General features: G+C 42.3%; 2 protein-coding genes across 5 annotated transcripts in view; one reads left to right on the forward strand and one right to left on the reverse strand.

The window, feature by feature from the left end:
• The window catches only part of EVI5 (ecotropic viral integration site 5), a 70,704-nt gene extending 58,416 nt beyond the window's left edge, over nt 1–12,288 (reverse strand). For all 4 annotated transcript variants that reach the window (XM_074546101.1, XM_026790558.2, XM_005482083.4 and 1 more), the window contains exons 1-3: nt 12,151–12,288; nt 1,877–1,928; nt 1,392–1,621 (exon numbers count right to left, since the gene is read on the reverse strand). In XM_074546101.1, coding sequence (XP_074402202.1) covers nt 1,392–1,621; nt 1,877–1,885 — 239 coding nt within the window. In that variant the 5' untranslated portion in view covers nt 1,886–1,928; nt 12,151–12,288. The remainder of the gene's footprint in view (nt 1–1,391; nt 1,622–1,876; nt 1,929–12,150) is intronic.
• On the forward strand, nt 1,482–12,967 carry LOC141729848 (uncharacterized). The gene is made up of 2 exons (XM_074546104.1): nt 1,482–1,621; nt 12,151–12,967. Exons 1-2 carry the CDS (start codon nt 1,576–1,578, stop codon nt 12,738–12,740), a joined length of 636 nt encoding a protein of 211 aa, XP_074402205.1. The 5' UTR covers nt 1,482–1,575; the 3' UTR covers nt 12,741–12,967.
• Nucleotides 12,968–14,154: the final 1,187 nt, after the last annotated feature.

Below are 14,154 nucleotides of genomic sequence, written 5' to 3' on the forward strand. Positions count from 1 at the left end.
CCTTAAAATTGTGGTGCTATCAGGCTGCAGAATGCAGACATGGGAGAAGACATGCCTGGTGACACACAGGCATTGCCTCTCCTCCCCCCAGTTACTCGCTTCCTCCACTGAAAGTTACTACCCTCAGAAGTGACTCAGCAGGGAAAAAACCAAACAAATAAACAAACCAACTAAAACAAAACCCCAAACCAAACAACCCCTCCCAACTAAGAATAATAATATTAAAAAAACAAAAAACACACACAAAAAAAAACACAACCAAAGAAAACCACACAAAAAACCTCCTCTCCCCAAACCCACCAACCAACCAAAAAAACCAAAAGCAAAAAGCCTCCAAAGAAAACCCAAACCAATCAAAAAGAGAGTACCTCAACTGCTTCAGTGCAAAGGCCAGCACTCTCATAGAAGCTGGAACAGAAGCTAGTTTGAGCTAAATTATCAAACCTCCACTACAGCTCAAGGATAGCCATCTCCAGTAGGTAACAAAGCCCTGCAGCTAACTGCCAAGTCTAAAACTCTACTTGGAGCTCAAGTTGTTAACAGCCAACCTCTCAAAAATTACTGAAACATACTTGTCAAATATAACCAGATTTTGCAAAAGGACAGATGACTTAGGAGTCCTGCCTCAAAAGTGCAAATGAGTATGGCTTCTGGAAATTCAGCATTAAGAAATTCTACAGTCCAACTTCATTTCTGAGTGATCTTCCGAATTTGCATCACTGTGCACATCAAGAGCAACTGATCCACCTGAAAGTTGCATCTTCAATTGTGCAGATAAATAGGCACATGGAAAGACTACCATGAAAACTGTTTCTATACATACAAAGGCAAGATGGACACAAAAAAACTGATCAGGAATTAACCTCTAATTAATTTAAGCTATTATGCATCAGGCACCACTAGTGTAACAGCAAGAAGGTGGCTGAACATGGTTCCATCTCTCTACATAGTAAGTTATGTAGCTGAAACAAGAACTGGATAAAAGTGGGGGAAAAAAAGAATTGAGAAAGATTTAAGATTTCAAGAAATTCATAGAAATTATAGTTATGATTTTAGAAGGTAAGAAGGTTTTACACAAGTCTCATCCCTGGGATACTTTACTTGCAATTGGATGCTTTAAAAATCATAGTATAATTTCTTACTGTTAGAGGCAGCTATAAACACTCCTGTAAAAACAGTAGAGAAAAACACCTTCTAGAGTTTTGCAAAAACATAACTTGTAAAAACACAGCACAAAAATACAAATTCTTAAACCTTCGGGCTTTCAAATTGAAGTGCAGTGTCATGAAATTTTTAACTAATTCCCCTTTAACAACCTCTATGCTACAATTGCAACAAACCAATTTTAGTCTCATTACTGTACTTCGAAAAGCAAAAAGTTTTCCATTCACCTGTTCTGCTCCTCAAGTTTAGCCAGTAATTCCAAGTCGTCGGGGCTGAGCTGTGTCGGCGAGGATGGTGAGAGGGCGGGTGTGGACAGGGTGGTGGAGGGGGATGTGGTGTGGAGGGAGGCAGATGGACTCGCCACCTGGCTGGCCATTTGACTGACGGTGTGCGACACCGTGTTCTTCACCCATGAGAGAGTGGAGCTCAGCTTGCCTGCAACCTTGTCTGTCGCCACCTGTATCGACACAAAGAACAGGATGCAAAAGTTGTCCTTTTTAAACTCCTTTTTTCCAGCAAACCTGCTGCATCCAACAAAGGAAAAAATGTACAATAGGCACAAAGCAACACCGAGATTATTTATGTCTCCAGGAGCCCAAGGCTGTCAGAAGTCACACAAGCATCACCAGCAATACAGTATTATAGAAGGAACATGCAAGTATGTTGCTAATCCACAAAGACAAACCCCGAGAAACTCCTGATGTATACTCACAGAGCTCATCTCTGCAGTACAGAAATACCACAGGATCCAGGATCAGCTCCGACTTTCCATTATAAAAATAAATAGAAATAAAAGCTTATTTTAAAACATCTCGATAAACTAAAATAATGGTACAGAATCTGTAGAAATATAGATATAGAAACAATCAACTACTTTACTGATGGACACTGAAGCAGAATATCAGTGTAACCCCCCAGGCCACCCACTGCTCACCTTCACTGAACCCTAAAGTGCCAGGACAAGGAGCAGGGCTGCCACATTTCTGATGTACACCAAGAATCCTCTAGCATTGCCAGTGTGCAGGATACAGTTACCAAGAATCTATGCCCATAAATCTACAACAGCTCAAAATCTCACAGTAAGGCATCACACTGCTGCCTCTTTTCTCTCCTCACTTTCTCTTCAGGTCACTTCCACACCAAGTGTCCTTGATCCCCAGTCCCACTGTGCCTGGAGAGACCCCAGGGTTTTGGGGGAAAAGCAAGAGGTGCTGCTAGAGTCAGGAAAGCAGTGGGCCTGGGAAAGCAAAGGTTAACTGGCGCTGACCATTATCTGCTGCTACTTCTTGACCAGTGCAATGAACAAAAGAGCAGCTGTTGGAGGCATCTTCCAGTGAATCCCTCACTAGAGCTTCCCTTCAGCATCTGAAAATACGAGGCTTTGACACAAAGTAACTCAAGAGTTTAATCCCTCCCCAGCCCAACTGAGAGGAAATCCAGGTGCACCTCAAAGGAAGAGCCAGCTGCCTAGCAAATGTTAAAACTTGGCAAAACCAAGGCTGAAGAGGAACTTCTGAAGTGGTATTGCTGGTAACTATTTATTTTGAACTTTGCTGATTTCCTCAAAACACTGAATTACTCAATGCCACAAAGAATTCTGCAGTACGGCCTATAAATAATTACTAAGATACTAAAGACACTGAGCTACAGGGAAGAAAAATCTCTTCCCAAGATCCTCCAAGAGAATCTAATTAAAAGAAAATTTCAACTGAAAGAAAACACTCCATCTCATCACACTGTGCATTTATCTGAAGCACAATATATAGACTTAGCACAATATATAGACTTAGTAACTGATTGCTGAAACAGAAGCTTTTATTTGGATACAATGCTACAAAGAACTTTCCTGTCAATCAAATCCATCAGTATTTTATTTTCACTTCATATCAAAAAGAAGACCCACTGAATGCCTTCAGAAAACAAGCAGAACAACACAGGCCAAACCCAAACAAGTGGTAATCAACCTTCCCACTTACTCTCCATCAACAACATGACACCTAAGAGCTCTCCTAGAAGACTAGGAGAAATTTCCAATTTCCATATGCTTATTAGCATTCATTCTGAAAATAGTATCAAATTTTGCTGGAAGTCTTCAGAGGCAGGGATGCAAACCACAGGCAGGGATAATAAGATATCAACATAAGCATCAGAAAGGTTCCGGTTGGTTCTTGTCACTGTTGGACAGCAAAAGTCAGGTATATAAAAAGAAGAAAAAAAGGAGAAAAAAATCTGCAACAACCCAAAACACAAAGATCCCAACACATCTTTTAAATATAATCTTGGAAAAAAATTGCTTCCAACACTAGCATTTGACACCATCTTTTATAAAAGAAAGGAATGAAAATTACTAGAGGTTTCAAAATTCAAAGTTTAATACATGCATTAATATTTCACTCAGTCTATATCCTTTATTCACTATTGCTATGAAAGGATAAATTACTGCTGTTTCACTTTGAATAAAATCACATTATAATGAAGGTAACCCATACATCTCACTTAAGACTGATTATTTTCTCAAAGGCTTTAAACTGCTTAAAATATCACAAGTAATTCCAAAAATAAATGCTGGCAGAACCAGGGCCAATCTTAACACAGTAAAATGACTGCCATACACAGCAGGCTTTAGGAGTCACAGCTCTAAGAATCTTAGGTATAAGGATTAGAAAAGCAATGATTTTGAGTAATACCCTATGTGGTGCAAACAGGAAAAAAACCCATACACCCAATTTTTATCTTTTCACAAAGTAAAGCAACTGGAAAGTCTTAAGTCTTAAAACAAAATTCAAGGTCAATCTGGCCTATAAATGATGAGGCTTATACTGTACAGTAAGACAACTGAAGCAGAGGTGGTGTAGGGACAGAAATCAAGAATCTTGCTAGCATTCATTTGCTAACACATCACTGGGCATTAAAATTAACTCAAAAGTGTTAAGAAGCCAATTGTGTGAAGAATATAAAAAATATACAGCCAAGAACACCATGCAAGACAGCAGTTAAGTCAGTCAAAACAACGTGCCTAACAACACTGCTTCTCAGGGCAGCTGAGAGGTGCATCAGAATGTATCCGAGAACTATTTCCAGCCAGCTATCTGAAACCACTGACACACACAGAGCTCGACCCAGACCACTCCTGAGTCCCAGCACCTCCCAGACCTAGGCAAGCTCTCCATCCCCGCTCAGCTGACCAGGGAGTCCCCACTGAACAGCATTCTTTGCCCAACTCACCTCAGCCACTTTTTCAACTCTGCAAAGAGAATTGGTTTCCTTCTTATTCCCAGCATTCTTTGGATGCTGAAATCCAAGTTAGCTCTAAAGAATACAAAGGTAACCTACATTGGCTGGGATGTATGCCAAACCAAGAACACCATCAGGATGCTCAAGCTATTACTAATTATTATTGATGTGTGATCAAAAATAGAATCAACCAATTGTAAAAATGTGCGTTTTCTCTGGAGGGGGATCACTCAAGAACCTGCCAATTTATCCTAGATTTTGAACAAAAATGCCACTTCCAGCCCACTCTTGGGACACCAATTCCTTCCCTTGAAGGAAGGGAGCTATGGCTAGATCTGGAGACAAGCAGGCAGGGGCACATCTTCCTTACCCTGTGCAGGAGGATACAGGGAACTGAGCAGGTATCTCCCAATTCCAAAGCAGGCACTCACTCAGGCTCCCAATCCTATTAACAGCTACACTGCTCCCAGCTTGCCAAGGAACCCAGAGCACAGGAACTATTCATTGGCTTGTGCCTGCCTAAGGTCATGCAGATCCCTCCTAAAGAATTTTGAAATTGAACATTTTGATCTTTAAAACGATGGAGGGGCACAAGACTTAATTACCAAAGACTCTGTACTTTTACACAGTTTCCACTGGGAAAACAGAACTACCAGCAACTCTCAGCCACCTGATAAGTCAATCAGGCAAGACACAGACCTGTCTGCTATATCCTCTAAAATACTGCAAAGATAATAAATGTTCACATTGATACTAAACACAGAAGCATGATATGTGGTGTATATATATATGCCAACTAAAATATATAAAATTCAGTATCTCAATTTTATGTTTAGTATCCTTAATTAGCTGATGATTACAGGGCTTTATTGCCAAGAGGAATACAATACTGCATTTAGTTTTCCAAATTACTCAAAGGAACACTGCATTGAGGCTGCATATGAAATATTTTAAGTAAGGCCAGCTAAAGGTAGACTGCAACATTCCACATTACACACAAATGTATAAGCCTCTTTCCCTGAGAATACTCAGGTAATGTGCATCACCTTTCAGAAAGCCTAATTATGATAGCACTCCTTGTATTTGCATTTGCCAGACAAAATCTGTTTTTTTGAAAAAGGTCTATTTAGATTTCTTTTAAAAAGGTATTTCACTGTACATGTTGAATTTGCTTACTACCTTTTTCCTGCATTTCCCTGAGGAACATTTGTATCAAACAATTATATCTTGATATCTTGATTAACCCACAAGATTACAGGTATCTTGAAATACTGTCTCAATTATTCTAACCACATGATAAAGTAAAAATAACTGCAAGCCCCACACAAACACTACTGTATGTATCATTTGTTTCAATGATTTCTTCTCTTCATGAAAAGAGAAAGAAATTGGAACTTCCAGAATACAGGAAGCAATCTTCATACTACATACAAAAAGAAGTCTGACATAATTGGGTCTGAAACTGTATATGTGGTTTCAAGCCAGTTTTATAGCATTCCACAGATCCAGTCTCCTTCCTGCTCCAAGTTAATAGCATTCTAATATGTGTAGAACAAATTAATCCAACTCAGACAATGACACATGCAGGAGATGTAGCTGGTGAGTCAGCCAGCAATCATGTTCCCTTACAAGCTGAAATCCTAATTGAGGGCTCAAACATGGATTCACTATAAGCTTTATTTGCATCTTTTACAATAAAAATTCATAACTGATTTCTGCCAAAGCATGAGTGAGAAGTCCTCACTTATGCTCATATTCCTGATTTTTCTTGTGATTTAACCTAACAATAGTAGGAACATCATGGCTACCATTCCCTAGCTTCCATTTCACTTGATACACACTAGCTCTCCAAGTCTTTCTGAAACAAAAAAATAAAGCAGTCTAACATTTTAGATTGTATAAAATTTAGGCTATCAAAGGTTAGCGTAGTATCATTTTTAAAATTCATCATCTGACTAACATGCCATGGGGTTTTGATGATCCCAGAGAAAGGTAAAGTGGCAGTTCACATCTACAACTAATTTATGAGGTGTTTTAAAGAGGAACTTCATTAGAAATGTTGTAGCAACCCACTAAAGGTTCAAACCATTGCTAAAAGTCATATGAGTATCATTTCCATCACTGACCAAGTTGTACTAAATTTCACTTCTTTCCAAGAACAATTCCAGGTTTTTAATTACCTCTGCAGTCCAATGTGGTTTACAGTCTGTCAGGCATTGTCCCAGCGTGCTGAGGAGACAAACCAACAGTGCTGGGGAAATAAACAGATACAGTGCTTTTGTACCCAAGGTGGCTGACAGCTCCTCAGAGCTGCAAGAGAAAATACTGATGGACTACACTAAAACACTAAAAATCTTTAACAGAAAACTTCCTTTGTTCTCTTAAACCTCAGTATGCAAAATTTCTTTGCATGTCAATGGCAAAATTTCTCAGCATGTCAATGGCTCACACATGTACTTAAAGGACCATCCCCTTGGCTAACAAAGCAGAGGCAACAATCAGATTAACCAGCTAAAGTAAAATCAACCTTGTAAAGTTTTTTTATGCAATACATTGGAAGATTTAGAGATTTTTATCTTTTCAGTAAAATGCAACTCAATTATTTAACTGGTGTTCAAGTATCATCAGGCACTTACAAAAGAGTAACCCACTCCAAAGCACACATGTTAATAATTATAGCTCCTTTCTACATATTTTACTTTCCTACTCATTTCCCAAAGCCTAGCTTCCTCCTGGAAAGGAGGCAGGTCTGGCATCTACACTGCATTAGGACAGAAATAAACAAAAGTGCACAAATGCAGTTAAATTTACTAAAAGCTTTAGGTCCATATTTTGGAAGTGAGAAACAACTGAGTTCTATTTTTAAACATTCACTGACCCTTAATCAAAATCAATGTTTTTAACACAACTCTTCATTTAAAAGGATACAAAATTTACAAGCAGTTCAATTGGTAAGTTTAAAAGGATTTAGTATCTGATGAAAACTTACCATTCCATGCAACTTGATTTACATACTAGCAGCTCAAGAATTTTCTAGGTCTAATGCTCCTTTTTAGAGACCAGATAAACACAATGTGCAGGTTAGAACCAAAATGCTCATCTCTCATTTATCAGGCTGTGCACAGTTCCCTTCCCAAAGGGATGTATTAAATAAGACTTAATGGAGAAACCAATGAATATAAGCATGTCCCTCATGCAATATGATCACACTTAAAACTTTATTAAGTACTTCCTAGAAGAAAAAAAAACACATGACAGACGTTGGTGAGACCCTCACCTTCAGGATATTCCTCTCCTTCAAATGATCAGCTAAAAGGCCACCTTTCTATCAGGTGGCCAAAGTGATGGCCACCTCCAAAGTGAAACACTCCAAAGTGAAACAGTTTCTAAAGGACTGACTGGTAGCCAGCCTTTCTTGTGAAATACAACTCATTGTAACCTGCAGCTGCTGACAGACAAGAAATAGAATGTAAAGGTTTCAGCAGTGAGAAGCATAACTAATTAGTAATTTCCACATAGGAAAGGTGTCCAAGCTATCCAGTAAACAGAGCAAATATAAACACAGCTGCAAACAGCAGTAGTCAATTCTTCTAACACAATCCATGCCAACATCTGTGGTCCTGCAGTAATATTCAATTTTGCCCACTAATTTACTTGCCATAGCCATGACTTGCCTACACAAGCACTTAGAGCATAACTGGAAGCAGTGTGCTTTTGTGCTGTGGCAGGGTCTCCCTCCATGCTATTCAAGCCTGTAATAGCACTCCAGCAGCCTTCTCTGAGCGCAGCACAGAGAAATCTAATTTTCCTTAGATATTTAATAAAGAAAAGGGAAATGGCTCTTCAGAGAAATGATGTATCTGCTCATCATCAAATGAAGTCAGTTATGTTCTGATTAGTTGGCCACTGACTTCTGCACTTTTATTTGCAAATAAGAGCCTGTTTACTTCTTTCAAAACAGGTGAAGAATGAAAGGAGATCAGTGAAACACAGATGGTTTTTTTGTGTCAGCCTGACACCAAGAAGTTCACATAAAAATCCCAGGTCCATTTTAACTTAACACATCTCATCATGGAATTTAAACTTGCTTTTGCAATCTTGTCTTAGAAAGACTGACCACAGATCTTTCTCCAAAGGGCTGAGAAATACTTGCTAAGACTTCAGCTAAACCAATGAAGTTCCACCAGTAATGCATTCTAATGGAGAAAAAAATTACTTTGCTCAATGAATAATGAGTTTTAGCTCTGCTGTTTCAGACAGCATAGAAGCTGGAATTTCTTTTTACTATGTCTGGAAGTAGTTTACTGCTTGAGCTACACATAATCCAGAAGAATGCATGAAAAGTGAGACACATAAAACTAACTTTTATACAATAGTTATGTCAACAGCACATGTTCAAAATGTTAGGTTTTGGCTAACTAATAACTTTTTAAACACCCATTTTAAGTGACATTTGATAGTTTTAGCCTTCTATAACAAAAATTAACAGTAAACTCCTCCAACATCTTCTTAGCTACAAGTGCAGGGTAATTTATGACAACAACAATCCACTACTGAAAGACTGACCCCATCTGCCAGCCTGATGAAAACAATGAAAAAAAAAACATAGTTAATGCAATATAAGATACTGATGAGTCAAAATTCTAAGACCATGTTATGATGTCATCAAACAGATATTTAATGCTATGCTAAGAATCACTAAGATTTAGACATGACAATAGGCCATAAGAAAACTCAGGTGTTTGGGAAGATCAAGAGCTTACCATATGGCAGAATACATGAACACAGCCTACTAGCAAAATACTAAGTTTGGATTTTTCTTTTTTTTTTTTTTTTTCAAAGGAATGAACCATAGAAGCAAAAGCAATACTGGTCGGAGAAGATGATAAAGTAACAAAACCCACCAGAGACAGGTAAGGTTTGTTCAGGCAAAAGAACAAAAAGATATTTGATGATGGCTTTTGGCTGCTTTCTAAGTTGGAAATTAGGACAAAACAGGTGTCCACAGACATTCTATCACACCACCTTACTTCTTGTCTAGAATTAAGACTCACCCTAGTATTTTACTTCAACTCCAAATATGCAGCTGCCTCACAGGGACTGGGGAGGATCACTCCTACAGACAATTAGCAAACAAAGTTGGCAGTCACACTGTCAACATCATCACTGTCATTGTGACTGAAAGGAGATCCACTGCCTGAACCCTAGAGCAGGCTCAACACTTCCTAGGCTGTCCCCAAAACACCACTGGATGGCTAAACTGAATAGTTTCCAGAGTTCTCAGCAGTTAGATGACATTAAGACTAATTATGGAAAAGTGACAATTCACTAAATCTGCTGCTCTGAGCAGACTGTTTCTGTGCACACACACACGACAAAAGCACATCACAGCCATGTGTACAATGAGCAGAGGCAGAGCAGGGCCCAGGCTCCATCCATCACCAGCCCCCCATTCCATGCAACCACCACTGGCTGGAGAAGGAAGGGATGCACGATGCACTGCAATGGACAGACTTGAGCAGAGATCACTACAATGAAAGCAAGACTATTCCCAGCTTAAAGGAACCCAAACACTACAACACGTGATGGGCAGTGTTACAAACACAGAAGGCACAAGGCTGAATTCAGCATGCTGCCTACAAACTTCAGTGACATAGTCAAGAATTTCAGGGAACCCATTTCACTACTTTAAATGACATATTACTATAATATTTACTATCTGCCTTTTCTAAAATTGTTACTGTTTTAATTGGGTCTACAAAAAAGAATTAAGAGTCCATAATCAAGGCAAGTATAGGCTGGTTTAGAAAGCAACATTCATAAACTCAGGGTTAGTTTTTATTATTGTTTCTTGGATCAACCAGAAAAGAATTTTTTTCTTAGAAACTATGCACTTGACACTTTAAATGCAAATGTTACATTCTGTCTGTTTCTTAAGCATTAGAATTTCTTTTTTCTACAAGATAAGGAAACTTAAGGGTAAGAAAGGGTAAACAGTCTTAAGTATGCATACCCCCAACTCAGCTGTTTTCCTCCTTCTAAATTGTGATATTTGAACCTTGAAATAGCAAAGTAAGCATGAAAGCAAAGTTTTTTTCATGACAAAGGACTTGTCTTCCCATTTTTAAAACTTCTCTGTTTACCATCAGTGTTACCCAGAAAATAAACTGACAGTAACTGCTTAGGTATGTCACTTTCTCCATCCCTTCTTCTGCCATAAATCTAGAAGGGCTTTTCTCCTATCTCTTCAACTACTCTAACCACCTCCTGCTTACTTGTTCAAAGCAATTCAACAAGTCCACAGAAGACAAAGATATGAAGAGCAATTCCAAAATACCCAACCAAACAAAGCCACATTACCAAAACAAAATATCCAAGCCACTAGCTGTAGCTCAAGAAGTGCTTAAGCCTCAACCTGTGGGAGTGTAGGAAGAGACATGGGAAGGAAGTAGGGCTCTTCTGTTGAAGCTTTCTTCTCCAAACATCTGTTCCTCTTCAAAGTACTGTGGGGCTGGATGGACACTCAGTGTCAATCACTACAGCTGCTGTCAGCCCACTTGATCAAATTCAGGCAATGCTGACTCATAATACTGAGTGCTCTCCTTCTGATCATGCCCTTCTTTCACTGGCTGTCTCTATTTCCTCTCCTAATCCTTACTTGAGAAAGAACTCATATCTATGCATTTCAAAATAAGCCTTAAATCTTTATAAGCATAAATACAGAGCTGTGATCAAAGCTGTCAACTCACACTGGGAAAGGGAAGAGAAATAAACGGGCACATTTAAAAAACCATTTTAATGCTATCTACCAGCAAACCAAACAAGATCCAACTGCCATTTCCTTTAGGTAAACGAAGCAAAGTGAGTTAAAAAAATTGTTTTTTGCAAATAATTTGGAGAGAAGTAAAATAAAAAAGAATATTATCTGTCCTTCTCTGTATTAGTGTCTCCTTTCTATGTCTTTTGCATGTGATCTTTGCAAAAGAAAGCTATCCTAGACTGACATGGAGTACGATGTTTTGATGCAGGCAGTGTTAATGGCAGCACACGCTGGAAATTGAAAACCGTATAAGCCAACTTCTCCTTTGCCACAAAACTGCTTTATCAATGCTGACGATTAGCAGGTGTTACATGGAAGCACGGCCATAACTGAATAACTAAACCTGGAATATGTAAGTAGCCAGAATATTATTATCGACTTTTTACCCTCATTATATAATCACGTTCAGGCTAATGCAGCACCAGTTATCGTTATTTATTTTGAAAACCGAAAATTATCTCGTTTAAGAACGACAGACGCGCGGGTTCCCGGCCCGGCGTTCCGCCGATAAGCCAAGGCAGAACTCGCCCTCTGCAGACAGAGCCGCCGGAGGCTCGCCGAGCCGCGGCCCGTCCCGCGGCCGGTGCCTCGGGGCGCTTCCACCGTGCCCGCTGCCCACCCGTGTCCCGCGGGGCCGGGGCGCGGAGGGGTCGGGACACGCCGGCCCCACGGCCCCCGAGCCGGGCAGGGCCGCGCAGCGCGGCCTCTCCGCACCCCGCCCGGCGCGGACGCTCCCTGCCCGGCAGCGCCGCCCGCTCCGCCGCCCACCGCACCAGGAGGGCCCGGGCGGGGGCGGCCGGCGCTGCCCCGGCACCGCTCGGCCCCGCCGCCGCCCGAGGGGACGGCGCAGCGCGGCCGTGATCGCCGCGCCCCGCCCGGGCCCGGCCGACCCCCGCCCCCCGCGGCGGGGCCGCGCGCCCGGCGCGCCTCACCTTGGGAGCGCTGCCCGCGGCGGGAAGCGGCGGCGCGTGCGGGCATCGGCGTCCGCGCCCCGCCGAGCCCCGCGCGCCGCTCCGCCGGCCCCGGCTCCCGGGCCACGTCCCTGTCCGCGCCGCGCGCAGGCGCACTGGGCGCGCAGCCGCCGCGAGGGGCAGCCCCGGCCCCACGGGCCCCCCGGGAGGGGCGGGCGGCGGCTCTGCCTCGCCGTGCTGCCTGCGGGCGGCCGGAGCCCGCAGGTCCGACGGCGGGAACCCACCGGCTGCTCCCGGACGGTGTCACGGCTCTCCCTGCGGGTCTCGGGGCTCCCGGTGCCGTACGCTGGAAGGCCGGGCGGCGAGCCGGCTCCGCAGCGTGCGGATCGCTCGCGTGCTGCCCTCGTGCGGGTCGCCCGCTGTGTCACCGCCGCCGCCTCCGCACGGCCCCGGCCCTGAGCCGAGCCCCGGCCGACCCCGGGTCGCGGCGTCCCCGCCGCCCGCACTCGCTCCGACAGCGGCACGGAGCCACCGCGGCGCCGCCGCCGCACGAGGCGAGGCCCCTGCTCGGGTTTGGTTTGGTCAGAGTGTCTGCCCGGGCATCTCCATAACGCCGGCTCTGCGCTAGTAGCTGCGCACGGTAACGCGCTCTCCGGGAGCGCCACCGCCTCGGGCTACACGGGCCCGTCCCTAGGCTCATTTGTCTGACACGTTTCAGGCAGATGCCGATTAGGTTACACAAACAGTTGAGACACTGTCTTCCCGGAGCTGCTCCCCATCTAATAATGAGCCCATTCGCCATTGTCATTCTGCAGTGAGTAGAGACTCCTAGACTAAACCATACAGAAATTTTCATTTGGAAGAATTCTAACAAGACCTTTAATAAATAATTTTAATTTTAAAATATTTATGAAAGTAATTCCAACACTACCAGAATACATACTGTGCTCTACAACACTACTTCATAGCCAAGTATGCAGAAATACATTCTTTGAAAAAAAAGTATGCAGCAATAGCAAGGATAGGCTTTCGCCAGGTCTTCAGCCAAACTTTTCTCATTGAAATAAGGCTGTCACTCCTGCAAGAACAGCAAAAAAGATCCGAAACAATTACTACAAGTGACCACAAGGGTCAGTCCAGTCACAGACAACAGCCTTACTGCCTTGGGTCCTCTGCAGACAAACAGGGAGAGTGTTTGTCCTGCCTGCAGGAGATGCTGCTCAAGCATCAGTTTTGCCAGTCCAAGAGACTTATAAGTACTTGTCATTGCTCTAAAACCCCTGCTTGATCCCTTGCTTTCCAGAATACACCTAAGTAAAAATACCACATACAAGAGAAATTGAGAAATAGCTTTAAAGGAATGCTTTTCCCCCTATCAACGTGACATGAATAAAAGGTACTTAATTAAAGCACTGAAAATAGTAGCTTTTACCTTAACGTGTTCAGGGTGTGTATGAATAGCAGTCACCCTTCCAACAAACATTGCCTCTAAAAGCCAGAGGGAAAAAACCCAGAAGAGCCATTCTCACTGAATTTATAAGAGATGCTGGGGTGGGGCTAATAAACCCAGCTGGGGTCTCCATCTTGCAGGGTGGCAATGAGCAAGAAAGCATGTGGGTGTGTCAGGTTAATAGGCTGACTTTTGCCATGGCGAGCTATTTGAGGAGTAAAAAGCCTTTTTACAGAGAAAAATAAGAAATTGATTTTGTTTTTCCTTGTTTAACAAAAACTAACAAGTCTTGCTTATGATGTCATTGTCTGTGAGGCATTTGTCATGGAAGTAATTGCCCAGTAGTAGCAGCAGACTTTTTGAAGACTATGGATTTATATGCCAGAGGGGAGGAAAAAAAAGTGTTCTGCTAGAGATACTTTCTGTACAAATTGAAAAGCACATAGAATTCTGAACTTTCTAAAATTCATTCTTAGACCACAGAATCATTTTTCAATTAGGTTGAAAAGATCTCCAAGATCATTAAGTCCATCCTTTTGATCATCACCTTGCCAGTGAGGCCAAGGCACTAAGTG

This window comes from Zonotrichia albicollis, chromosome 8 (genome assembly GCF_047830755.1).
Source record: "Zonotrichia albicollis isolate bZonAlb1 chromosome 8, bZonAlb1.hap1, whole genome shotgun sequence".
Taxonomy (NCBI): domain Eukaryota; kingdom Metazoa; phylum Chordata; class Aves; order Passeriformes; family Passerellidae; genus Zonotrichia; species Zonotrichia albicollis.

Bases quoted from the DNA above. Each gene is read 5' to 3' on its own strand.
- LOC141729848 (XM_074546104.1), top strand. From the start codon at position 1,576: ATGAGAGAGTGGAGCTCAGCTTGCCTGCAACCTTGTCTGTCGCCAC. The intron at 1,622-12,150 runs CTGTATCGACAC...GGCGCGCCTCAC, and splicing joins GCAACCTTGTCTGTCGCCAC to CTTGGGAGCGCTGCCCGCGG.